This window comes from Mesoplodon densirostris, chromosome 2, assembly GCF_025265405.1.
Source record: "Mesoplodon densirostris isolate mMesDen1 chromosome 2, mMesDen1 primary haplotype, whole genome shotgun sequence".
Taxonomy (NCBI): Eukaryota; Metazoa; Chordata; class Mammalia; order Artiodactyla; family Ziphiidae; genus Mesoplodon; species Mesoplodon densirostris.
The window spans coordinates 125648626-125676599 of NC_082662.1; the positions used below are offsets into that span (position 1 = coordinate 125648626).

A 27974-nucleotide genomic window follows, 5' to 3' on the forward strand; every position below is an offset into this window, starting at 1 on the left:
TGACCAGGATTTGGTCCTCTCACTGCCGCGACCCGACCTCAATCTCTGGCCAGGAACTGAAACCCTGCTTCAAGCCGCTGCAGGCCGAGGCCACCCAAGATCAGTATTACATCCATTAGCTCTTTTATTTTTAATTATTCAAGGTAAAGAGGATTATCGTGTTCCAAAAACGTTAAACAGAAAATCTTTTTTTAAAATTTCAACAAAAATCATTGTTGAAAATGTTTCTGAAGTTCTATTGGCCTTAGTAGGTACAATTTACTAAACACATTTTAACCTTACTTGGTGTTGAGCTTCTAGGCTTCATTTGTGATATGTAGTACTATGGTTGAAGAACAGGCCACAAACTAATCACAGAATATAATTCAGAAACTATAAGCAGAGTTTTTGTTATTTTTGCTGTTCGTTCTTTAAAACTGAACCCTACATGTGAGCTAGTTTTCTTAAATTTTCTATTCCTACCTCCTCTGCTCAGACTTATATCCTGAAAAAAATTTTTAGTTTATTTAAAGATTTCTTATAGTTGGAGTCTAGTATATCAATGTGTAGACAAGTTTCCCAATGTAGTAAATTTAAATATGGAAGAAAAAAAAACTCACCTTACTTTGTTTCTTTCTCCTAATACACTGATAATAGTTTATATTATGACCAAAGAGGTCTAACTATCTTGAATTCCTCTTTGGGGAAACAACACTTTACCCAAAGGTATTTATTTTTATCACTTTCTGGGATGTTTTGGGGATTTCATGATTACATGCCTACCAAGTTCCTTTGTTTTAGATTCTTATAGCCTCCTGCTCAGCCTCTAATTGCTACCTACTCTATCTAATAACTGCCTTTCTGTTTTGATCCTAGTGCCTTACTAAAACTAAAGATATTTAGTCTTCACCTTGATATAGCGTCTAGGTATGTGCTGACCCCTGCGTAAGGAAAGGTAGTTGGATGTATTAAGAAGGCTTTGGTTGGGACATGACATGCTATATGTGGTTGAGGGCATTTGGGGAGTTGAGGCTCATTTAGGAAGAGTTTTTACAACCCTCTGCTGTTGTGTGTAGCCAATGCTCTATCTGCCTTTAGCTTAGTAAAAACTTGCTCTGTCTACACTGTACTACGAAACATATCATTAGAGCATGTCAACTTTCAATGTTTCTTTTGCACAGAATGCTAACCATGGTGGAAGCAGGGAGAGACACCTTTCTTTAGTCATTAGCAGGAGCATCTGGGGAGGCTGTATCACAATCTGCTCAGTAGAACAGTGGTAACAGTGGTGCCCACCACCCAATACTCTCCCTGTTTACCTATAAGCTGCCTCTTTATTGATTTGCTTCTGAAAATAAACTCTCTGACTTATTGGGCTGAATTTTTATCAGGCAGCCATGTAAAATCATTATCTTTTTTCTATCCTTGTCAATCTTTTATTTTTTTCATGACAAGCCAAATACATACTGGCAATCAGTAATTCTTATACTTCTCTTTACTGTGAGTCTTTGTAACTTGTTTATTGTCAACTTACTGTTTCCTTAATCTTCTTTTCATGCCTTTTTCTTTTCTATTTCATTTTTGCTCCATTTCCTAAAATGATCCTTGCATTTCAGTTTTTTTGGACTTCTCTTTTATTGATAATGCTTTGGTTTATTTTTCCCTTTCAGATATGCTTTACAGTAATAATCTTCACTTAGGGATATTTGTGTGTTATTTTCTTTGAAACCAAATTTCTTTTCCTGCCATTGATAACTTAACTAAATTTTTTCTGCAAACTTCAGATTAATTCTCATTTGGACTGTTATGCTATTCATTGTCTCTGAATTCAAAGTTGGAAGCCTCACATATGCAAATTCATTTATATTTGCTTTAATTATCAAACTCTGTTTCCTTTAGTGAATATGTTCTGTTTTGCACTTAGATGTTGCTGGAAAATGAGGAGAGAGTATATGCAAAATAAGGCTGGAGGGAAAGAAAGAATCATTTGGAATTTTATTTTTTATTTAAAAAAATCTAATTAAATCTGTATAACTTAAGAAAAGGAAAACTTGACTCTTTTGTGATCATGAAGGTGGACTGTTGAATCTCACAAATCAGGAAGTTCGGATGTTTCTTCTTTGTGGAGGCAACTCTGAGAGTGATCATTATAAAGGACAATGAAAAGGAAGTGGGGAGTTTTAATGGCCAGACCACAGGCAGCATATTCTGATTTTTAATAGTTAGGATTTGTCTATGGTCATGAAAAGGTATTCTTAAAAAGATATCTGAAGAGTATATGAAAATTGTGATAAAATGAACATTGAGTGGACAATTTGCTCTCAGATATTTGTATAACCAAGGAATGCAGTGGGCTCTTGGCCACCAAAGACTCTGGCTGGTGCTATAGAAGATTACCCACTCCTTGGCATTTAGGTAACAAGGGTGTTGCAGAAACAACGTGCCCTGTTTTCCTTCAGGTCCTGTGTAGTTTCTGTATACGTCTTTGTATATCTTTCTTCAGTTCCTTACGTGTTGTCTTGAAGACCAGTACTCTCCTTGAAAAATAGCCAGCTAAGATTCTGGAGTGTACAATACCTATCTGTATGACTTGTCAGGATAATGATGAGTGACTTTGAAATCCGTCTGCAGTGTCTCTACCCCATGTATCCTCATAAACGGTTTCACTTGGTTATTTAGAGAGAGCTATGTGGTCGGTGGGGAAAAATATGAACTTGGGTTTTAAAGTAACTAATTTAAATTCCATTCCAGGGAAAATTGCACTGCTTAACTGAGTATTGAAAGAAGATACTGGGAACATATGTGCATTAGGTCACCTCCAGAGCTTAGCCAAATTTGGCAAGACCATTGACTTGGCTCAAGCGATGTAACTTTATACCAGGGTTGTACTTTGGGTTTTGAGTGACTTATGATAGTCTGTTTTATGATGACTGATTCAGAGGATGGCGAAAACAATGAACCGACAGTGGTGAATGCCTTTGGGTGATGCTAAGAGTCACCCAACCCAGAGCAACCCAGTCTGTTAGTGGGAGGGCTTCTGAGAGGTCAGAAACTCAGGGCCTGATGTGTCTGTGCTGACACAGACGTCCTGTATGGCCCCCAGTACCAGCCGTATAGACCTCTACTTCCATTCTTCCGGAACCTGGAGCTGTACATAGTGATGTTGTATTTCATTAATCCCAAGGTTCATATTTTTCACAGTCTTACCTCTCTGAACTTGGAATCTGTTTTACGACTAAGAGCATAATATAGTTTGTTAGTGGTTTTTCTTAGTGGTGCATAATAGAATGGTGCATCTTATTGAGTTTGTCTTATAGTTGATGAACTGGGTAATAATAATGATTTTGCTACTATTTACCAAGCTTCCCGGAGCCATTCTGAGGCCTGCATGTATCATCTCACTTAATCTGCACAATTCCCCAGGTTTATAGCTTTCTCATAAATTCTGGTCTTTTATTTCTGGCTTTTCCTAATCTAAACTAATTGGTCAGTAGTGTAGAAATGCAGACACATAATTTAGCACGTTTCACCCCACATAAAAAATACAGATTCCCTATGTTTTTAAATGTGATCAGGTGGGAAGGCAGAAGGCATCCATGAAACAAGAGACCACGATCATGCTTATTTGGGAGGAAGATGGCAGGAGGGCCATGTGGGAAGGAAGAGTTTTTTCCGTATTCTGTCTCAGATCCTTCCCTGTGTGAATGCCTACAGATACCGTGACAGTCACGTGACAAGGTATCAAGGCCTCATTTTCTCCTTCTTCCTTTAGCTGCTTGCCCTTTTGTAGCTGATTGCTCTTTCCAGCCTATATTGGGGAGCGAGTATCCCTTTCTTTGTGGCACTAATTTGGTAAGGGCGGCTGGCTGCAGTCAGACAGTGGAAGAGTGGAAACTTCAAAGGCCACCCATTTTAATTTACGTCTCCCAGCTGGTCTTCAGTAATCCCCAGCAATCCTTCGTGTGAATGATCAGAGGGTGGGGGGCCAGTGCGCCACCCAGGGCCGTGGAAGACCAGCGGTCTCACGTGTTGCTAAATTGAGCTGACAGATTAGAGTGCTGCCCTGCGTCATTGCAACTTGTATTTTGACAGAGTGACTTGCAAAGAGATATGGCCAATAGTCAGCAAAATAATCTTTGGCTGAGGAAGGCCAAACTTTGTCAGAACTGGAGAGAAATGTGACATTTTTTACATTCTTATTTCACTTGGGTCACCAGGCAAAGTGGTGAAAGGGGTAGTTTTTGCTCCTTGCTGGTGGTGCCTTGGTGCATAATAGGCCCTTAGTAAATGAGTGAATAAATCTCTAATTCTGAAGGCCCCGGCTACAACACTGTTCCAGACCTCACCTTTCACTTACCCCTGTCTCCCAATCTGTCCTGTATATAATTCCTTCGGGCCTGAGTTTTCTGCTAAGACAAACTAAATTCTGCTGCTTTGTGAGAGCTGGTGAATATGTACCAGAGAATAGCACATGTATTTCTCTTAGCTTGCTTTTCCTCGTCCTTAAAATGAAACTAAAGTACTAATAGCTTGTTGGTGAGAGGCTGGAGAAGTAGACAAGATAAGATGAGAAGTCCTTCAAAGGGCACCACAGAAATGTCAGATGTCTCTCAGGCTACACATTTGGCTTTAGTAAAGGCTTTTCTGTGCTGGAAAACTGTGAGTTCAGTAGTATGATTTTCACACAGCCTCAGCAAGTGGTGGAGGAAAGCGTTGAGGTCATCCCTACCCAGGCGGCTCTCCTGCCGAGTCACCCTGGCCTGCGTTCAGCCCTTCCTACATCTCCTTTCTGGTTCTTTTTCTTTGCTTTCTTTCTTTCTTTTTTTTTTTTAAATTGAAGTATATCCTTCCTGGCTCTTCCGAGAAAACAATTAAATCATGGCATTTTAGTACTACTATCTTTAATACTACTGTGCCTTTTTTTCTCCTCTCCACAACACGGAGTGAGAAGAAGACACATTTTAGAGGTTTGTGAGTCTTTTTAAACCAAGAAAGAAATGTGGTGGGTATTTTCTACAATCTGTGTCAAAACCCTAGACCCCTATTCCTTTTACTTATTGGTGTTTACTTTGTAATAGCTACTATTATCAGATGTCACCACCTTTAACTTTTTTTTTTTTTTTTTTTTGCCGTACGCGGGCCTCTCACTGTTGTGGCCTCTCCCGTTGCGGAGCACAGGCTCCGGACGCGCAGGCTCAGCGGCCATGGCTCACGGGCCCAGCCGCTCCACGGCATGTGGGATCTTCCCAGACCGGGTCACGAACCCGCATCCCCTGCATCGGCAGGCGGACCCTCAACCACTGTGCCACCAGGGAAGCCCCACCTTTAACTTTTGAAAGTCAAAGGGGTCTGTGTAGGTATTAGGTTTATGCCAGTTTTCCTCAATCTAAGGAATCAGATTTTTAGAGTTTATAATTAAGTTGATATTTTCCCACATTCCTTATGTGTCACATAAGGAATAAGAAGTTTGAGTTACACTCATGACTCCAGATTCCAGGTACCTCCTTTGGCATCTGCTTTTCAGTGAGCCTTCGCTGACCTGCCCCGGCTGAGCTAGTGACCCCTCTGCTGGGCACTAGTACAGTTCGAATGTTGTTAACTGACTAATACAGCTGTCTCCCTTGCTGGTCTCAGAGTCCTTGAGGGCAGGGTTCTGACCTTGTATCTTCTTATAGTTCCAGAACCTAGTCTGTGTAAGTCACTGTGACTTCTTACAACTATGACTTTGTTGTAGGAAGGAATGGAGATGGGGAGAGAGAGAAAAGTGGGAAGGAGAGGAGGACATTAAGAGAACTTTTTTTTTGGCTGTATGGTGATGATTGCTTTGGTTTATTTATACATTTTTTTATAACTTTATATTTTCACAATAAATTTATTTATTTACTTATTTTTGGCTGCGTTGGGTCTTCATTGCGGTGCCTGGGCTTCTCATTGTGGTGGCTTCTCTTGTTGCCGAGCACGGGCTTTAGGCACATGGGCTTCAGTAGTTGTGGCTCACGGGCTCTAGAGCGCAGGCTCAGTAGTTGTGGCGCACGGGCGTAGTTGCTCCATGGCATGTGGGATCTTCCCGGACCGGGGATCAAACCCATGTCCCCTGCATTGGCAGGCAGATTCTTAACCACTAAGCCACCTGGGAAGTCCTGCCTTGGTTTATTAACAATTCTATATAGAAGTCACAAAGGCTAACAAAGTCACTAATATGAAACAAACATTTTTTGAACACAATGTGTCAGACATGTCTGAGCCAGGAGGAAAAAAAGAATAAAGTAGAAGTTCTACTTTCTTGGAAGTCAAGTACACAGAAATAGCTGTAATATCCTGTGCCGAGTGAGGGAGTGAGTGTGTGGACAGCATGCAGGAGGAAAGGCCGAGGGGTCTCCCTCCCCAGCTGGGTGAGACCGGAGGCCTCCCAGGAGAGAAGACTTTTCAGAAGAGGCCGGGAAGAGACTGGAAGATTTGGTCAGGACCAGATCCAAGCCCAGCAGTCAGCCTCTCTCCCTCGCCCGGGGCTTGTCTATCTTTTTAAAGCTCATGCTTCTATATTGCTTTCCTACTAAGGAGTCCCACTAACTAGCCAAGAAGAGTCTATCAGACTTTACTTTCAGCAATACACGTTATAGAAGAAAAGATGTATTTAATCTTCCTTTCCAAATCTCCTCCTCTTCACATTCTGATGAACTCTGAATGGGACAAGGGGTCTTCCCTTACGAATCTCTGTAGGTCACTACTGAAGTGGTGCAGGGTGCGTACCGGTGTTTTATCATCACCAACTAGGCGCCTGGTCAGGAGAGAGGCTGGGAAGAGTACCATTTATGTATTCATTATGCTGTTTAATTTAATATGGTACCAGAAGAAAGGACAAATAATCACATCGTGTACTTGCATTGAAGTCCCACCCATCTGTTGTGTATCTGTCTGTCTGTAAGAGTGGCTGGTGGAAGCGGGGAAGGGCTGATTACCTCTTAGAGAAAGGGTTGGGGTGTGGGTGGGAATGAAGCCATGGTTTATTTTCTCTTTTACTTGCTTCTATATTTCTGAAAATAAAGGAGCACACCTTGAGAGATCACAAGAGGGACTGTCTAACCTCAGAGTTTAATTTCTTGCATCCTCTGGACTACATAACTAGAGTTGTGACTCTCTAGTCTGGTGTTCTTTCTTTCCTGGCTCCCGCTCACGTGGGTCATTGGGCAGTGTCCAGGGATTGGGTGGGCTTGGGAAGCCACAGAAGGATTGACCCACTGAGATGCTCCCTCATCTGTGGCCACTGCTTGCCAGAAACAGCTCCAGGCACTAGTCCCCAAAACACCCTGGTGCAGACCCATGCAGCTTGCAGATGAGTCATGCACACTTCACGTGCTCTAATGTGAAATATATGCTTCTGGGGTTTCAGTCCCTGAGATGTCAAGTATGATCAGTATGACAAACCCTCGCCTGCCAAATTTTCTCCTGGAAAGAATATTCACCTTAATTTCTACATAGTGAGCATAACCTCAGCTCACACTTGAATTTATCTTTCGTTTGGGGATTACATTAAGCAGTTGGTTAATGTTCAGTATTATCTTTCACATGGAATATTTTTCTGCAGTTTTCTTTTCTCCATTAACTTGATGGAAAATCAATTAACTTGATTTGAGGCACACTCTGCTATATTCAATTCGGCCTCAGTCAGGTGATACTCACCACCTAGCATACTTCATTTAGGAATTTAGTACTGAAACTCAGAAAAATTACAGTGAGGAATACTGGCACTGCCCACAGGTAGGTTTTTGCTCCAATTACATGGAAAGAGAATGGTGAAACTAGATTATGATGTAAGAGAACATTTTTAGAGATTCAAGTTGAACAAAAGAATCTTTAAGTGTGCTCTATGGAAAAAAGTTGAATTCATTGTGATAATAAACTTTTTGGATAGGAGCATGACTAAATGAAATTTTTAACAGAAAAGACTCTTATGTCAGAGCTATGGAAACCTACAACAATATTCTATAATAAGTTAAATTCTATAATTTAAGAATATCATAGTAGTTCTGAGCCTTAGGATGTGGGAGGGAAATTAAACAATGGAAATCATGTTCCAGGGCTTTATATTTTTATACATACTTGACAGACATCTATAGTAAGTGCTTGTTTCATCAGATGACTTATAAGGAGGTGAAATGCTAGGTAATATCCTCAGTGAGAGAACAATGGGCAAATCTGTGAATTTCATTCCTGTTTTGCTTTCGATTATCAAGGACAACTGTTGAAGATATAATAAGTTCTGCTGTGAGTAAAGCCCTTAGAAAAATGAAAATATGGGTGGATTTTAGAAAGCAAACATTTTATCTAAAGGGGCTTCATTCTGTGAATCCTCATTTGCTCACATTTGGTAGTTTGACCTTGGAAAACATGTAAAATAGGAAGCACAATTTTATGATTGCTGTTCCCTCAGTTATGACATTGGCCTTGATGTTGATTTTAGCCTTGGCAAGTCAATGCTGAATATTCTATATGTCTAGTGTACACTATTTGTGACCACAGCTTGAAATGTGACAGACACTTTTAAAGTTGTGGAAACAGTACTTGAATGTACCAGGGTCTAGAAGGACACATGTCCAAGTATATTGTGATATGGGATGTGATAAAGTAGTTTACCTGAGTAAGATTATTTTATTTATTACCTAGCTTGTATAGTAAAATACATTTGCAAAATCAATAATATTCATATAACATAAGGACAGAATTTTAATTTGTCCATTTAACAAGTGATATACATAGCTTATTTGCTTTAAATTAGTTTTGTACCCCCCCCCCAAAAAAGCATTATTTATCAACACATAGATTTTTAAATGAATGTTTTTGGTTTGGCCTTAGATAGCATCATGGTTTCATGACCTGATGTAAACATTACTATCATTTACTTTTTAAAAAACAGATTAGATTTTATAATTTTCATGTTCTGTTTCTAAGTGACAAGGTAAGAGAGAAGGTTTTGGGTGACTGGGTGCAAGCACATTTCAAATAACACAATGCAGGGACTTCCCTGCTGGTGCAATCGTTAAGAAACCGCTTGCCAATGCAGGGGACACTGGTCCGAGCCCTGGTCCAGGAAGATCCCACATGCCGTGGAGCAACTAATAAGCCTGTGAGCCACAACTACTGAGCCTGCGCTCCAGAGCCCACGAGCCACAACTGCTGAAGCCCACGTGCCCTAGATCCCATGCTCCGCAATAAGAGAAGCCACCGCAATGAGAAGCCCGTGCACCACAATGAAGAGTAGCCCTCACTCACTGCAATTAGAGGAAGCCTGCGTGCAGCAATGAAGACCCAACACAGCCATAAATAAGTAAATAATAGGGATGGAGCAGGAAAGAGAAAGAGAAATTTTAAAGAATATGTGCCATGTGTTAGATTTACTTCTCTTCGTTATTTTATTTATTTATTTTTATAAATTTATTTATTTATTTTTGGCTGCATTGGGTCTTCATTGCTGTGTGCAGGCTTTCTCTAATTGCAGCGAGCGGGGGCTACTCTTCATTGCAGTGCACTGGCTTCTCTTGTGGTGGCTTCTCTTGTTGTGGAGCGTGGCTTCAGTAGTTGTGGCTCGTGGGCTCTAGAGCACAGGCTCAGTAGTTGTGGCTTGTGGGCTCTAGAGCACAGGCTCAGTAGTTGTGGTGCAGGTGACCCATGTCACCTGCACTGGCAGGCGGATTCTTAACCACTGAGCCACCAGGGAAGTCCCAAGGATCCTACATTTTATTTTGAAAATTTTTGTTCTCTTACCTATGAAGTTTCTTAGGTGACTGGTAATCCTGTCTCCCCCTTGTTTTTACAGGTGATCTGCAACTCTTTCACCATCTGTAATGCAGAGATGCAGGAAGTTGGTGTTGGCCTATATCCTAGGTATGGTGGATGGCATTTCATTTACTGGAAGAAGCAACTTTAATTCCCACCCACCTCCCCAGCCTTTTAAAAGTAGTTAGAAAGGCTGTTACAAGCAGCTGCTTCAAGAGCCACGCTTGAAACTTAATGATAAGTTACAAGAAAATGGAAAATGTGAGGTTTAAAAAAAAAAAAAAGTTTTATATCCCCACATTATATGCTATGGTATTAACAAAGAGGCATACCTCAGACCTAAATTCTTGTTCTCAGGAACTTTGGGGTAAAAAGTTGGGGATTGTGGGTGCTAATAAACCATCAGGCTGAGATTTTGTTATTCCCCCGCCCTTCTGGGCTGGTGCATGTGATTGTTTCACCAGACTTGCTGTACTGCGCCAGTTGGGTTCATTTGGTCTTTCGGCTTAGCATACTCTGAGCCCCACTGCTCCAGGAGGCGAGAACACTTTCAGGCTCTGGCCTTCTGAAGCATCCTCTCCAGCTCTCTCTGAGGTGATCTGAATCACTGAGCTACTAGACTGTCCTTCCACAAGCACTCCAGGGTCACTCCTAGTTTCATTTTGTTTTCATGCTATTAGGGTCCTAATACAAATAGGGTATTTCTTATAATTAACTGTGAATCTGAGAATTCAGCTTCTTATTTCTCACATGTTATCAACTACATGTCTATGGTATGGGTCCTCAAAAAGCAGTAACATAGACTAGTTCAGAGCATGGGCTCTGAGTTCAGACCACCAATGGTTCAAATTCAGTCACCATTTACTAGTTATGTATCCTTAGGGAAGTCATTTAACTTCCATGTGTCAGTTTCCTCATCAGTAAATGATCCTCAGAATATTAATGGTGATGGTTAAATTTGATAAACATGCTCAAGTGCTAAGAAAGTGCTTTCTACATAGTGATGCTCACTTACAGTTATTTCTAACTGTAAATGTGGTGGCAGCTTAAATCCATTCCCTCCCCAGATGGAAAAAAAAAATGTGCCTCCAAGGTAATAAAATGACTTGGCCATGGCCCAGAATGCATGAGGGTCTCGTTAGCGAGATAACCTAGCGTTCTGTTGAAGAGGAAGTACTCCTAATTATTCGTCAGTGTAGTTGTGCATGTTCTCGTGAAGGTGGCAGTTCCTCCAAAGGAGCTTGACGAATGCGGTCCTGTGTGGGAAGCTCAGTGGTGTCTTGGCTGCGGTTTTAACTGCCGTATCCCATTATCTCAGAAATTATTCCTTTGCAAGTCAGTTTTTTTCCCCATCTTCATATTGGGTTGCCTTACTGGCTGGTATAATGAGACAACTACCTCCCCTCACCCATCCCCCCGAAGGACTCAGAAAATGCTTTTATTAACAAACTTCCCTAATGAGCCTCCGTCTTGGGGAGCATTTCACTTCACAGGAAGTGGGCTAGTGGCTCCAGAGCACTCAATCCCTGGTACACTGTCAACCTTACCTGTCCCCCTACCCCTAAGCTAAAGTGTCTTTTGCCCACAATAGTCGTTAAGTTTAGATAGTTGACTCCATCTACTGGGCCACGATGGTCTCTCCTTTTTTTTTTCTTTCCTGCAGTATGTCTTTGCTCAATCACAGCTGTGACCCCAACTGTTCAATTGTGTTCAACGGACCCCACCTCTTACTGCGTGCAGTCCGAGACATTGAGGCCGGAGAGGAGGTAAGGAACCCGTGTTTCCCACTGGCTGACCTCCTTTTCCATCAAAGACCCTCTCAGCAAGGCCCTGCCCTAAAGCCAGTTGTGCCTGAGGGGTAGCTCTTCATTGTCCTTCTGCCAAGAAGATGTATATTACACCTCTACCCAGCGACTCATTTACCCATCACCTCTCCCAGGTTATAGATGAGCTAACTTTTTTATTTTTAATCACCATTTTTCTGGATGATGACAATTCCTGTTGTATGTGTGTGTGGGAGAGGCGTGTGTGTGACAGAGTGTGTGTTTTGTGCATATGACAGTTCAGCGGCCCCTCGCATCTCTGCAAGTAGCCATCCTTCCGTAGACAAGGAGGGCAGCCCAGCTTGTGAATGAGATCCCAAGGGCTTACTTATTCCCAAGGTCCCTAATTGCATTTCAGAGGTGACTCGTTTTTACCTTCATGTTAAGAAAGCAAACGAGTTTTACTCTTTCAGGTTGTCATTGGACCTTTACAAACCTTTACAAACCTATAAACGTCAGCATCTCTGGGTAACTGTGCACGCAAAGATGTGAAAGGAATAGGGGACAGGAAGTGTGACCTCCAGCTGGCCTTGACCCTTCCAGTTTTGCAGGCTGCCCAGCCAGCCTCTTTTGATGAGGAGCCTTCTCAGAAGTCTGAGGTCTCGCAAGGCAGCTGCAGGTGGGCTGCTCCAGGACTGCTGAACCGGCTCCTGACAGGGTTTACACAATGACTACCCAGAATTCTGGGTTATAGATATTTATGCTTTTTAGAACCCAGTTTCCTTCTACCTTCCAATTTGCTAAAGTGGATATTTATTGCAAGGAAAACAGACCTCATAAGCTTTTATTGCATTTATGCAGCACTCAGCCAATAAAACCTAAACTCAGAGGTACCATATTTTATGCAGACAGGGATTTGGCTTTGATAAGACTCGGTCCAAACTGATTTTCAACTGAATAAGCTGTCTCTTATACAGCCACTTACTGAATGTCCAATTTTTAGGATCAGTGTAGTTGGTACACTGGGATATCTGTCAACAGTATATAGAATTTAGATTTTTTTCCTTGGGTCATATGTGACTTTAAGGCAGTTAAGAAGGGGGGACCACTATCCAATTTTGACATTAGTTTGGGAGCTGAGGGATGGCTGCCTTTTGATAATGATGGTGGTGGTGGTGTTTTACTAAATTTAAAAAGAAAAGGTAACTTGACAAGCAAACAGAAAAACTATTGGAAACAGTTGGACTTTTCAGAAACAACAAAGAAATTTCTTTATATCTTGTTTTCTAGGCTTGGCTGCCAGTTCTTCTCCTTGGCTGTTTTTCATTTAGTTGAAAAAACACTGTCTTTTGGTGCTTATTTCATGTCCTTCTCTTTCCATCTCTGGAGCAACAAGCAAATCCTTCCTCTTGCCTGACACAGAATATTCTGCTCAGCATCAGGCCCTGCAGACTCAGATATTTTTCCCTATGGTACTTATCAAAGCGGCTTCTCAGCAAAGAGGATTCTCCCCATAAGTCCTTTTTATACCAGCTTGTTCAGAAAATAAATTTCTTTCCCTACCATTATACATGTCTTGGTGCATGACGTTTTCTCTGCTCAGTTGCTCCCCTGCTGTCTGCCCACCATTTCTACCTGTCTTAACATTATACACCCCTCAAGGCCCTCTCAAACATCATGTCTTCTATAAAGCTTTTCCTGATTTCTCAAATTAAAAGATCTTTTCTTCTGAGCTCTCTCTTACGGCGGTTATTAATATTTCTTTGGCACTTATTCTGGCTCTTTTGGTGACTTCTCCACTCAGCTGTGAGCTTCATGAAGACAGGCAGTTGTGTCTTACTGTATCTCCTTTAGCACCTAGCACTTTGCCTTACACCCCAGGAGCCATTCAGTAACACTTCATTGGGTTGACTTTCTGTTAATTCGAGCATACATGGTGTAAAGACCAGCAGTGTTTCTCACTGAGGGCACTGTTGGCATCCCGGATGGGACAGCTGTTCGCTGTGTACGACTGTTGCATCAGTGAGGAACTTCCATGTCTGGTCCCTGCTCATTTCATGCTTGTAGCCACCCCAATACTGAAAATACATCCTGCACACTTAAAACCGGCCCCCTGTGGTAGAGGTAGTGGAGAGGGAGAAAGGACATTTTGAGGTTAATTAAGAGGGATGATTCCTTTTTACTGTACAAATACTGGCTTTTGTGAAATTGGATAAAGAAGGAAATGTAGAAATTTTGTATTATAGCATCAATTTTGCATTTTGGCTTTATTGCTCAATAGGGTGCCCCCAGTTTTAAAATGTGCTATTTGGGATGGAAGTACCAGAATGTAGGCTGCACGAGAGAAGACTGGATAGCGCCTGTAATATAGAAACTCCTCAGTCTGTATTTGTTGAGTGAATGAATGAGGTTTGCTGGACACAAAACCAGAGGTAGAATAGAACCTTAGACCCATTTTGAAACTACCACCAATCCTCAGGTGTGTCCCATGGGCCCCGGAAAGAAAGTAACATGAAAGCCAACGCATTGCCAGTTTGAGATGACAACATTTCAAACCTCAGACAAGGAGAACTGGAAAATTACACAGGGTTCCACCATAACAGCAATTTCTTACCTTTGTTTCTCTCCACATAAAGTCATCCTTTGGACTTTTTGGGCCATTTCCCTTCATACCAGCACCACTTATAACACTTTGCTGTTTAAGGATTTTCACTGTGATGTTGAGTTCTGGGACTGTTTTGTGTCTAGCAGGGGTTGGGGGCTGTTTTTTGTTTTGTTTGTTTGTTTGTTTGTTTGGGTTTTTGTCTCTCATCCAGCACCTCCTACCAAGAGATGTGTGTATTATAGTTTAAGTCATGGCTCACATGCTGGGTTGCTGATGGCTGCCTCTTCTGGGTTTTGTTAAGCTACGAAACACATGTTATCACCTGATAGTCTTCAAGAACGTGGATCATGGAAGAAAGCTGGACAGTCCAGGCCACCCTCATGGGATTTCCTGGTTAGAAGAGATTGTAGCTGTTACAAATAATGCCGTTGGCTGCCAGTGTTCTCTAGAGCCACAGCAATTGACAGAAATGTGATTTGCACAGATTGAGCATATCAGTATCCCCAAGTATCAGTTTTCATCTAAAATGTTTTGGGATCATAACGGTCTTTGTCTTCTCCTAGCCATCTCTATTTGCTAAGTCATTTAACAAATTCACTGCATGCTTACTGGTATCATGTACTGGGGTGGGTGTTGGGAATACAAAGATGAGTAAGACCTTACCTTGCCTTCAGGAATTCAAGGTATAATTGAAGAAGCTGACACAGAACAGAACACAATAATAGAATCTGAAAACTAAAATAGTGTAAATGGGCACAGGGCTTTCTAGAAGTTCAGAGCAGGGACACTCAAGTGGTGGTAAGGATCAGGGGTGGTGGGAGAGGATAAGGAAGGCTTCCAGAGAAGTGACTCCTAGACTTTTAAAGGATCCAGTGAGTAAAAGTTGGCTAAGACAGGGGCAGGCATTCTAGACAAAGACACAGGGGCCAGGGACAGAATGGTGAATTCAAGGAACAGGAAGCTGTTCACATCAATAGACTGACAAATTCAGATGTGACCAGTGGATGAGGGAATATGTAGGGACCAGACCAAGCAACCCATGGGGGCCTTATTGAGGATCTCAGTTCACTTGAAGGGTCTGTAACAGTGCCTGGTATATAGGATGCACTCATTAAATATTTGTTGGAAGGGAGGGGGACAGGAAATGGGGCATCACTGAAGAGTTTAAGCAAAGGGACGGCACGATGAGTTTTTCCGTGTGTAGGCAAAATTGGGAGAATGATGCATAATCCAGGCAAGAGGTGACAGTGGCAGCCTGAAGACGGGAGATTCAGGTGGTGGCTTGTGTTGGGGGATCTGAAGAATATATTTATAAGCTAGAGTTAGCAGAATTTGAAAACTGACTGGCTCTAAAGGTGTGACAAAGAGAAGAGACATGAATAACACTCAGGTTTGACTTTAAAGAGAGGGAGGATTTTTCAAAGTCTATTTTCAATTGAGAGCCAGTATTAGAAAAATTTATAATTGTGACAGTGTAATTTGAGAAATGAAGACCAAGTCTAATTTTAATTTGATCTTATTATCCACTCCAAAGTACATAATGAGAAGATGGGCTTCAGGGAAAAGGGGTTCACTTTGCCTTGAAATTTTCAAGTAAGCAACAAATTCGATATCCAGCAAATACCTTTCATGATATTACTCTAATGTTGGAATTGATTTACTGCATTTTCCATAAGAGCTGCACTAAAATGGCAAAGCAACGATCAGTAGCATTAATATTTTAATGCAGTTTTGTTCTTTGCCATTAAAACATCCACTGATCAATGGCAAAGTTTCATATATATGTTCCCACTAAATGAGCCCTACATTTAGTGAGCAGATTCTCCATTAAAACTAGTGAGTCAACAAGTCTTTAATAAAGGTTTTCATCTTTGGTTGATAAAATGATTTAGCTGTCATTACTAGTTAGTAATCCGGCTTTTTTATTTCCAAAATAATATGAATAAAAATGTTTTTGCCATTGAGACCTTCAGCTTTGATACAGTGTATTTTTGCAGACTTCAATGGCATGAAAGAGGCACGGGAGGAACTGGACAGTCTTCATTGGAGGAGGCGTATTTGAGCCAAGCCTGAAGGAGGAGAGAATTCTGAATAAGCTGAGAGTGGAGGAAGGGGCGTTGGCTGGTGAAAGCTAACACCATACACGTTGCATGGCGTGCATTGTTTCAGCGTGTAGCGTTGTACCTAATGATGACAGATGGTAGGGTGTAGGGAGAGATGCGGAGTCTAGAAAGGCAGACAGAAAATCTTCTGGGGAAGCCTTGTGTATCCTTATCCTATAGGCAGGGGGAAACCATCAGAACTCTTTGCATAGAGAAATGACATGATCAAGTATGAGCTTTAGGAAGATCTCTCTTAAAGCAGTCTAGAAGATGCAATGTAGACTGACGGCAGCAGGGAGGCCAGTTAGAAAGCCACTGCACAGTCCAGGTAATGGTTCCAGGCAGTTACAGAATACTGAGGGAGGCCATAGGAGTCTCTTTTGGGGGTTAAATGAAATAACTTGTCTCCTGTTTCCCATTCACTGCCCGGCATGATCACTCATGAGTTTTGGCCCTTGTAATAAACTCTTAGGTTTGTCAAGCATATTTCTCTGCTGTGACAGGCCCTGGATTTGTTGGCTTCACACTGGGCCCATTGTAATCACCCGATAAGTACTACCGATTAATCTGACCTGATAGCTGGGGCTGACGACCAAGAGCCATTGGGCTGGATTGAGAATTAGGGTCCTAGAGTTATAACCCAAAAGGGAACACAGAGATCAGTGCATTTTACCATCTCACCTCATATAAGGAAACTGGGCCCCTGAGAGCCTGATAATTCAAGATGAATGTGTATGCTGCCCCCAACTTACTAACAGGCTGTTTAAAAAAGTGTGCTTAGAAATCGGTTATTTGGAATTTAAGAGGAACTTGCCTGATACGGTGGCCCTTTGTACCTCAGAGGCAGCTCTGGCTTCAGATCATGAGGCAGAAGAAAGATTGAGGGAGTTAAAAAGTGGCTGTGGGGCTTCCCTGGTGGCGCAGTGGTTGAGAGTCCGCCTGCCGATGCAGGGGACACGGGTTCGTGTCCCGGTCCGGGAAGATCCCACATGCCGTGGAGCGGCTGGGCCCATGAGCCATGGCCGCTGAGCCTGCGTGTCCGGAGCCTGTGCTCCACACGGGAGAGGCCACAACAGTGAGAGGCCCAGGTACCGCAAAAAAAAAAAAAAAAAAAAAAAAAAAATGGCTGTGGTCTCAGCTGCAGGAGCCCAGTTGTTACAGACTATTGCTTAACGTGAGCTAGAGACAAAAATAAATTTATTTTAAAAATAAATAAATAAAAGCCTCACAAGTAAGGGAACTGTCTCCTAAGTTCCAAGATTCCAAACCTGGTTGACCCTAAATTCCATGAAGCAGCTATAGAATTGATTAGGATTTAAGAGCAATCTGGCTACATAATCTGCCACCCATTTGATTGCCAGGATAAATTTGGCTTCTCTGGTTGCTAGTGGTTACAAAATTTATTACCAGAACTTAGTAATATCAAACATATAACAGCTCTTGATATTGTACTGTTTAGTGAATAAAAGATAAGGCGCAGAAGTATATAGAGTTAATGAGCCCAATTCTTTAAAATAAATCTATGATACACATGTGCTCACTACATAACGAAGACTGGAAGGTAATGCATTGACAATTTTACATGTGATTATTTGGGTGGAGAGACCATAAGTTGTATCTTCTCTCTTACTTACAGTTTTTGGTGTGCAGTAAAAACGTGTTTTACTTTAATGATTCACAATAATAGCCATTGGTTAAAGAAAACGATCACAGCAGCCGTGTGACCCCTCCCTCTCTGGCCTCCACAGCTCACCATCTGCTACCTGGATATGCTGATGACCAGCAAGGAGCGCCGGAAGCAGCTGAGGGACCAATACTGCTTTGACTGTGACTGTTTGCGATGTCAAACCCAGGACAAGGTATGTTGTATGGAACCAGCTTGGAACACCTCCTGGGCAATGTCTGCATGGTTTTTCAGAGAACTCTGCTTTTATTTCATTAATCCAGAAGTAAATGACCCTTGGTGCATAGTAGGAAACAAAGGTAAATAAAATAATACATTGTGCTGCATATGTTTTATTTCCTGGAACTCTTATCACCCACCAGGCAGTACGAGGTTTAATCTCAGGTAAGGATCCATGGAGTTTAGAGTCTAGAGGGAATGTAGGTGTAAAACATGTAATTAAAAGGACACTGAAGGCCAGAGTGCTATTAGAGCCTGCGGCAAGAGGGTTAATTATGTTATGATTGGTAACAGCTATTGCTCAGTAGTAAACATCTCAAGTTTTATCTAGTTTTTTATTTCTTTCAAATTTCTTCTGTAAGCCTTTCTGCTGCACTACTTTATCAGAGGGTGACCACTTATCTAGCAACTTTTACTCTCTGAGAAATGAAGAAGAGCCAAAATAAATGCCATAAAGATAATGAGTAAACTTTTCTCATGTGAATCTTATACTTTCCTCACATTGACCCTATTTACTCTTAGTTTGTACACGATCAGGTTATCAAATGATTAACTTTTGTAGAGTGTTTTACATTTGTTGGAATTCTTTTGTAATCATTATCTCGTTTGAACTTAATACTCATAAATTAAGACACAGAACTCAGAAAGGTTCAGAAATATGCCTGTGGGAGAGGATGAAGGAAAAGTGGCAGCACCAAGTCTCAAACAGATCTTTTGATAAAGCTAGTGCTCCTTCCCCTGCACCACAACTACCTGTGACTTCTGGCACTGACATCGATGGAGAGAGGTAGTTGCTTTCACTACTACTTTCACTAGTTGCATGCAAAAGGACCATGAGCTCATTCTAAAGATGCAGGAGTCAGTGATCATGATTAGTTTTTCATTAAAAAAAGCTTTTAGAAATAAGTGAATTGAACGGGAAAAGTTGGACCCATTGCTAATAGCCCCCCAAGATTCAGTCCACTTTAGTGTTCCCGTTCTGCTGTTCACAAACGTTCCAGGCATCATAGGGGATCCCCTGGGATTCCTCCTCAGATTACAACCTGGAATGCAAGCTAACTTCCCATCAGCATCCTTGGTTGGGAATGGGAAGGTTTTTGTATTTAGTGCCTCTTACATGTCATCTATATGGCAGACCCTCAATTTTTTTTTCTTTGAGTAAGTGATTGTTTTATTAAAGCTGGGGTCATGTTCACTTTTGGCTTATTGTTACAGTTGAAATCTGGGCTAAAATAGTATATTAGGAAAGAGTTTGGCTACAAATAACAGATAACCTGACTAAAACTGGCTTTAGTAGGTGTGATGTGTTTTTCTCAAGAATTCTAGAGAAGCATTCCAACATGAGAGCAGCTACTCATAGGTCTCATCACAGACCCAGAGTCCTCCTGTGTTCCTCCTTAGCTAGCCCTAGCTTTTGTCTTCAGGGTGCCAGGATGACTGCTGCCCACAAGCCCTAGTCAGTGCATCCAAGCTCTAGACAGAAAAAAAAAAAGAAGGGATAATAAAATGCAAAGAACAAAGGGAAATCCTCCTAGGGATTTCCACCTATATCTTATGGGTCAGAGCTATGTCACATACTACTGTAGGTGTAAAAGAGGCAAGGAAACAGAATTTTAGCTTTTCACTAGAAGAAGACAAGGGAGAAGAAAGCTGTGGATAGCTTTTCGGTAGCTGATCTACAGTGTCTATCATATCCGTTAAGACCATTTTCTTTATTCCTTTGAGTTCAAAGTTTATTTGAGATAGGATTGTCCAGAGAAACAGAACCAACAGGGTGTGTGTGTGTGTGTGTGTGTGTGTGTGGAGAGAGAGAGAGAGAGATTGATTGATTGACTGATTGATTGTAAGGATTTAGCTCATGTGATTGTGGGGACTAAGTCCCAAAATCTGCAGTTGGCAGGCAGGAGACCCAGGATTGCTGATATTGTAAGTTCCAGTCTGAAAGCTGGCAGGTTGGAGACCCAAGAAAGCCAGTGTTTTGGTTTGAATCCAAAGGCAGGAAGAAACTGATGTCCCACCTAGTCAGGGAGGAGGAGTTCTGTCTTACTAGTGGTAGAGTCAGCCCTTCTGTTTTTTCAGGGCTTCAACTGATTGGGTGTGGCCCACCCACATTGGAGAGAGCAATCTGCTTTATTCAGTCAATTTATCCAAATGTTGATCTCATCTAAAAACACTCTTACAGATATACCCAGAATAATGTCTGACCAAATGTCTGGGCACCCTGCAGCCCAGCCAAGCTGACACATACTGTTAGCCATCACAAATATTGTGTTAGAGGTAGGCCAAGCTATATAATCAAAAAAGTACTTGAGGGTGGGAGGAGTGGCAGCATCCAGCTTTGGGAAGGTATGTGCAGTAGCCCACAGGCACCTGGTGCACACCTGCCCCACCATCATGATGCTCAAGAGGAAGGTCAACTCCACAGAGGGGGTGGTGAATGTGGAGCCCAAGAGGAGATCAGCAAGGTTGTCAGCTAAGCCTGCTCCTGAAAAAGTGGGAATGAAGCCAGAAAAGACAGCAGGAAAGGATATATCTTCAGACAAAAAATTGCACACAAAAGAGAAAAAGGGGAGCAAAGAGAAAACAGGCCAAAGTGGCTAAGCAAGAAACTAAAGAAGATTTACCTGGAGAAAATGGAGAAGCTAAAAATGAGGCGAGTCTAGCCTCTGGCGAAGCAGGAGAAAAAAAAGCCAAGTCTGATTAATATCATCTACTATGTCTTATCAGTGGCCCCTGTCTCCCTTCTTGCATGATCCAAATGAATATTTTTATCAACTATTTTGTAAATGCAAGATTTTTTAGAAGCTCTAGAAACATTTTTAAGGAGGGAATCCCACATCCTCACATTTTTTATGTGTAAAGGTTTTTTTTTAAAGAGGTGAAATCATTTGCTGGTTGTTTATTTTTTAGTACAACCAGAAAATAATGGGATATTGAATAAGGAGGCTTTGATTGTCTTGGGTGTCAGCTTAACATTCGATACATGGGGATTAGTTTTTATGTCTTATAATACAGAGCATACTAGATGGCAATTTGGAGTCACATTGTACATTTACTATGTCTTGAACATTTTAAATTACTTCCATTCCCATGTTGTTTTTGGTAGAATTGTTTCCTAAAGAGAACTACCCCTTGACCTTGGCTGTCCCTTTCAGAACTGTGTGCGTTCCATAACATCTTTGGTCTTGGTAGTGCAGTTTTCCTAATAACTTTGGTAATGTATTGCAAAAGATTGAAAATTTGAGTATGTAATGTATACGATATTAAATTGTGAATTAGTGGTATTTATGATGTAACAGCTTAACAGTATTTGAAGATATTGGTACTTGATATCCTATTAAGGAAAATTTGCCTTCAAATTTTAAACTGGAAAGTCACTGGAATAACTGTTTAGAAAAGAATCACAACTATGTGATTTTTCAGATTTTAAGAATTACGTACAAATTGAAATGTCTGTGTACTGATCCTCAAAACAACCAATAAAATCTCAATTATGAAAAAAAAAAGTGCTCAGTTACTCTGCTGGATTCCAGTCCATTCTGTATCTAACAGACTGAGTGATCTTGGGCAAGTCATTCAGCCTCTCTGATTTGCTCCATCATCTGTAATACAAGGGAGTTAGACAAGATGGTCTTAAGGCCCCTTCCGGCTCTATTATCCCATATTTCTGTGAAATGTTTCCTAGTGGAAATGAGTAGGATATGTATTTAGATGAAAATATAAACTTGATTTCAGTTAGTTCATCAGTTATATTTTTGAGTTTCTATTTATCTGAGAATTTTGTTCTATTTAGTGATATAAACATTCCTTCTGAAATCTCTATACTGTTGCTTTGATTTGCAAAAATACTACAGAGGTAAATTCAACTTAGCCCATCCCCAAAAGAGCATAAATTAAAAATTAGTTCAAAAATTAAATTTACTTCAGTTCCTAGATTTTAAGTTTTCAAGCTTATTTTTCTGCTTTTCTTGGAACCTAGAAAATTCATCTCAACAGGTTTCTGCATCAAGCAATATTTATTACGTGCCACATCTGTATGTTAGTGGACTTGCATGGTATCATGTTTCAGGAAGGCAAGAGGCCTTTTAATAACAGGTGTAATTTGCATTTGTGGAGTTAGTTGTCGTTTGTAATCAGCAACAACTTAATTTCTGGAATAAATAAAACTTACCTTCTAGAGGAGGTTTTGGGATGATTTGGCTTGTGCAGGTCAAAATCCAAGGCAATAGAAGCAGAACAGACCAAATAGAATTGATTGTTTCCATAAGTTTGTGGATAATACATAGTGTGCTTCCTTGAATGTCACATGCTTTATTGCAAAAAAAAAAAAAGTTGTATTTACTTTCTCTCCTAAGCCTGTTACATATGATCCTTCTTTTAAAACACGATGTCAGTCAATTTACTCACAGCCCTCTTGCCTCATTCCTAGTTTATTGAAATAGCCCCTAATTGGTCACCTGGCACTCAATTTCTTTCCTTTCATCTCTTTTGCACACTGTTTTTGAGTAAGTTTCCTGAAATAGCACTATTTCCATGCTGTTCTTTGCTCAGAATTTTTAAAATATTCGGCATTATCCCTAGTCTTCAGGATAAACTTCAGACTCTTAGCTTGACGTTCAGTGTCCTGCAAAATCATGACCCCAAGATCCAGCCTATATTTGTTTCTTTTTTTCTCTTTTCCTTTTTCCTCTCTTTTGCAACTCATTTTACCTAAATTGTTTTATCTAATTATACCATTTCCCCACCCAAAAGATTCTGAAGTGGCTTACAGGCACCCATGCACATATATACACATATATGTATCAATATATACCTGTATATGCAATACAACAACAATAAATTTTATATTGACTTGTGAAATAAGAGTGACAAAAAATAAGATAAAAGCAGGTTAGAACCCAGAATGCATGCCATATGATCCTATACGGTGACAAGAAATAAATCACAGATTTGCTTTAAACTTCTCAGCAGCCAAAGCTAAAGACTAATTTCAAAATGCACAGTAGCTGGAAGACTGGACACATACGTGCTCCTCAGCTGAAGCAGTTTCTCCTGGAACTGAGGCCTCAGGCACTCACCAAGGGTCCCACTGAGACTGAATGAGCAATATCCTTATCAGAGTCCACAATGACTTGAAGAGCCGATTTTTATAATATTCTTCAGTGTGGTTGATTGACATAGTTTCACATTATAACTTAATAAAAGAAGTAAGGAAGGTGAAAATTTATGTAATCTATGTTCTCATCTCTCTGATGGTTTACTTCATTCCAAGAATAAAACTGAGACTATACAGAAGAAAGCAAGAACTGTATGTCCTTCAGGTAATCCTTCCTTATTTCTTGTAGTCTTTTAATTTAAAAAAAAATTTTTATTAAAGCTATACATGTATACAGTTTGAGAAGTCAAAGTACTAGACCCAAGTTGAAAACTTTAGTACATTCTCTCCTGCTGCTGCCTGAGTCCTGCCCCCACAGAGGGTGCCCTCTTTCAGCTTCTGGCATTTATTCCATGTTTCTAAAACTAAAGTTCCCTTAAGACACATCCTAGGGATTTTTTTTTTTGCTTTTGGGTTGGTTTAATGATTATTTTTTATTTCCAGGATTTCAAATTTGCTTTTTTTCCCCATATCTTCCAGTTTAGGTTTTATTTCTACCTGTTTCTGTTTCATAATTTCTTATTCACTTCCAATGCATACTCCTCTGTTATTTATCTATTTGAGCATCCTAACCATACTTCAAGTCTTGGTCAGTCAGTGCTATAGTTTATTTTACTGGAGTGAAATTGTGTTCTGATTGTTGATTTTTGATTTTTGTCGGTTATCTTCCTTAGCCTTGCATTTCACTATGTGTTCTGGAACTTTGTATGGCAGGCCCATTTTTAGTGGAAAGTTTTTTTATTTTGTTCCTTTTTCTCCTCTCTGTGCATCTGCTCTGTCTGGTAGCTTTGCACGTGCCTCCCTCAGGCTCCTCAGGCCCCAGTTCAGAATCCAGACTTAATGGCATTTGGAAGTGTTGCACCACAGCGATGCTGAGGCTATTGCAGACCTGGTTACTTAGGCAATGGGCCTCTGACTCCTTATGTGGAGAGACTCTATCTGTGCCTTCTAGCCTTTCCAGGTCCAATAGTTTCTATAAATGTTTATCCCAAGGAAACATGTCATCAACCTATATTTTCAGCCTCTTTTTGTAACCAGGGGAGCCGCACCTCATCCCCTGCCTTTAAGCTTTAAAGCAGACTCTACTCACCTTTCTTCTGTGAAACATTTTTATCTCTTTCTACCATTGGAACTGAACTCGTGCCTATGACTGCCAGCTTCTAGACCTGAGGCCCTGGCTTCGGCTTTGCTGAGTGCTCCGCGTTTCTGTTCTGGTACTGGTCCAGGGAGAAGTTTATCTTGTTTTTGAATTAGTAAAGCCACTTTGGGTTTTTCTTTTTATATTTTACTCATCGTTACTATGGGTTTGGAGTAGAAGAGAGCACCTCCGAGTCTGAACTTACAACATCTTGTTGGAAGCCTGCTGTTCGCTTTTCATAGCTAAGAATTCAAGTCTTTGGCGGCAGAGGAAAATACGAGGATAAACAATGATCTAATTCTCCTGAGGGCTTCCAAGCATGTGTGTACTTTTACCCAGTACCTGCCTGTCTGTGGAGCAGAGATCTGTGTCTTGTATCCCTGGGCCTTCTTTGGAGGGAGAGTTGAGTAGAATCATTCTGAAAATGTATCCATTTCAAAAACAGTTTAATAGGAGGAAACGCCCTAAGAAGCTTCTCATTCCTTGATGCTACAGTTCGAAGTCCACCCACTCTCATTTTCTTTTGTAGAAATAAAGCAATGTTAATGATTGTCTTTGGTAAATATTTCAGTTTCTTTTCAGAGACTCTCTTTTGTAACATGGAGTCACCTTTCTTGGGTCCCTATGAGGCCCTTCACTACATCTGTGGGTGACGGAGCCCAGAGTAGCCCAGCATCCCTCAGAGACATGACTAGTACTGGCGAGAGTGGCCTCGGTTCCTGTATGTGCTGCACCTTCCCCAGGCTGTCACTGTTAAAGCGGGAAGACTGGGGAAAGGAGGCAGCGCTGAACCAAAGGAAGGAACAACGATTGTCTGAAGAAGGAGTAAAGGAATATAGGGTTAAAGCTCTATTCAAAGGAAATGAGAGTTTACTGCCCAAGGAAACGTTTTTATGGTAACTTGAGTCTATTTGAAATATGAGCAATTACTTAAAGGTCATTAGAAAACCAAGATTTTTTTCTGCTGCCTTCCTCTATTTTGCTAAATTAATGGTAAGCAGGAATGCCTCGTGGTGCGATGATGAGTCCAGCCAGCTCTGAATTGTTTTATATTTCAAGTTTTAACAATCTAAGCAGAATGTGTTTCCTGTTTCTAAAGTTTTCATCATAACTGAATTACATTCTCTTCAGGAAGATTAGGAAGATTTGGCAGGGAATTGAAGGAGAGAGAAAGAGAGCGTGTGTGTGGGGGGGGGTGAGTTTTTAAGTAGTCAAACCTAACATTACTGTGTGTTACCTATCTTGCTTCTCCAAACAACCAGAAGAATGGGTTTCCCAGGAGTGGGTGCAATGCTGGCTGTCATTAACGTTAAAGTGAGGAGAGGGGTTTATTGATTTCATAACCACATAATCCCAGCTGCAGTGTCACTGTGAATGACTGGGCGAGGCTTCTGGGCATGACACAGTGGACACATTGGGCTGTAAAATCAGCTGGGAGATAAACACTGTAGCTACCGTGTTAGCCCTGGGATATGCTGTTCCCCACATCACAGGACACAACGCTTCAACACGCTCTTCTCCCCAGAGAGCAGACAGCTTTGCCCCCCAGGCTGCTTCATGTGACTCTGGTTTGTCCAAAAGCCCACGCCAGGGGTAAGAAAAGGGTCTCTCCGTAATTGGTGGTGACATGAATTCCACTCAAAACCTTTCCAATTGTTGCATAAAAATTCTTTTCTCCTGGCTTTTGGTGTAGAAGCAGCTCTGGCTCGGGGAGCAGATTCAGTGATGGCAGCTACTGTGACATGGAAGTATGTATTCCTGTGTAACAGGCACATTACCTTGCTCAGCACATGGCACACGGTGTTCAAGGAGTGCTGTGGAATGAGGTGCTCTTCCTCAGAGAATATTATCATCATGATGCCTGCCAGAGCTTCGGGGGCACTTACTGTGTGCTGGGCATGAGAACTGGGGCATTATGTACCTCGTCTCATTTAATCTCCGTCATTTTATGAGGGGAGTGGTTGCTCTTCTTCCCACTTTGCAAACGAGGTATCTTCAGGAGCTATATTCTTAACCACTCCACTAAACTGTCTTTATAATTTCATGAATAACTTACACACTTTCCCTATCTTAGTTTTTAAATATTGGAGTATAATTTGCATTCAGTAAAATTCACTCCTTTTTTTTTTTTTTTTTTTTTTTGCGGTACACGGGCATCTCACTGTTGTGGCCTCTCCCGCTGCAGAGCACAGGCTCCGGACGCACAGGCTCAGCGATCATGGCTCACGGGCCCAGCCGCTCCGTGGCATGTGGGATCCCCCCGGACCAAGGCACGAACCCGTGTCCCCTGCGTCGGCAGGCAGACTCTCAACCACTGCGCCACCAGGGAAGCCCAAAATTCACTCTTTTTAGTGCACAGTTCTGTGAGTTTTGACAAATGCATACAGTCTGCATCACCACCACTAACAAGATACAGACCAGCCCCATCACCCTTCCCCAGATTCTATTATACCGCTTTACATTCAGCCTCCACTACCGCTTCCAGCCCCTGCTAACCCCGATCTGCTTTCTGTCACTATAGCTTTACCTTTTTCAGAATGTTGTATAAATTGATCTAAACAACCATTTGATTTTGTCTTCCTACATTTAGCATAATGCATTTGATATTCAGCCATGTTATTTTTACATGCGTGTAAATATATAATCTCAGTATTTGATTCCCTTTTATTGCCCAGTTGTATTCTATTATGTGGCTATCCCATGGTTTGTTTATCTGTTCACCAACTGAAGGACATTTGGGTTCTTTTTCAGTTTTTGGTGGTTATCAGTGAAGCCACTTTAAACATTCACATACAGGTTTTTGTATGAATATAAATTTTTATTTCACTTGGGTAAATGCCTAGGAGTAGGATTCCTGGGTTGTGTGGTAAATATATGTTAAACTCTGTAAGAAATTGCTAAACTGTTTTCCAAAGTAGCTGCACCATTTTGAATTCCCACCAGCAACGAATGAAACTGCCAGTTACTTCACATCCTTTCCATCGCTTGATTTTGTCAGTTTTGCTTTTGTTTTTGTGTTTAATCATCCTAATAGATTTATAGTGATATCACATTCTGCTTTTAATTTGCATTTCCTTAATGACTAATGATGTATTTTTTTTTCGTGTGCTTATTTACCATCTGCATATCTTATTTGGTGATATATTTGTTCAAATCTTTTGCCTATTTTAAAAAGGTGTTTTCTTCTTCTTGAGTTTTGAGAGCTCTTTATTCTGTATACAAGTCTTTTATCACATACATGTTTCAGAAATCTTTTATTCCTGTCTGTGGATTGGCTTTTCATTCTCTTGAAAGAGTATTTTGAAGAACGGAAGTTTTAAATTTTGCTGTAGTCCAGTTTTCATTATCTGTTTTTAACAGATCAGTCTTTTGATGGCACATCTAAGAAATCTTTGCCTACTCCAAGAGGATAAAGATTTTTCTCCTATGTCTTCTATTAGAAATTTTATAGTCTTAGGTTTTAGGTTTGATCCATCTTTGAGTTAATTTTTATATATGGTACAAGGTTTATTTATTTATGCACACGGATGTCCCATTATTCCAGTACCATTTGTT

General features: G+C 40.9%; 1 protein-coding gene and 1 pseudogene across 1 annotated transcript in view; both read left to right on the forward strand.

Annotated features, from left to right (window-relative positions):
* SMYD3 (SET and MYND domain containing 3) overlaps nucleotides 1-27974 on the forward strand; it is a 721692-nt gene that overhangs the window by 554620 nt on the left and 139098 nt on the right. The window contains exons 6-8 of the mRNA XM_060088378.1: nucleotides 9794-9861; nucleotides 11417-11519; nucleotides 17972-18082. Coding sequence (XP_059944361.1) covers nucleotides 9794-9861; nucleotides 11417-11519; nucleotides 17972-18082 — 282 coding nt within the window. The remainder of the gene's footprint in view (nucleotides 1-9793; nucleotides 9862-11416; nucleotides 11520-17971; nucleotides 18083-27974) is intronic.
* LOC132483120 (non-histone chromosomal protein HMG-14-like) lies at nucleotides 20524-20830 on the forward strand (annotated as a pseudogene).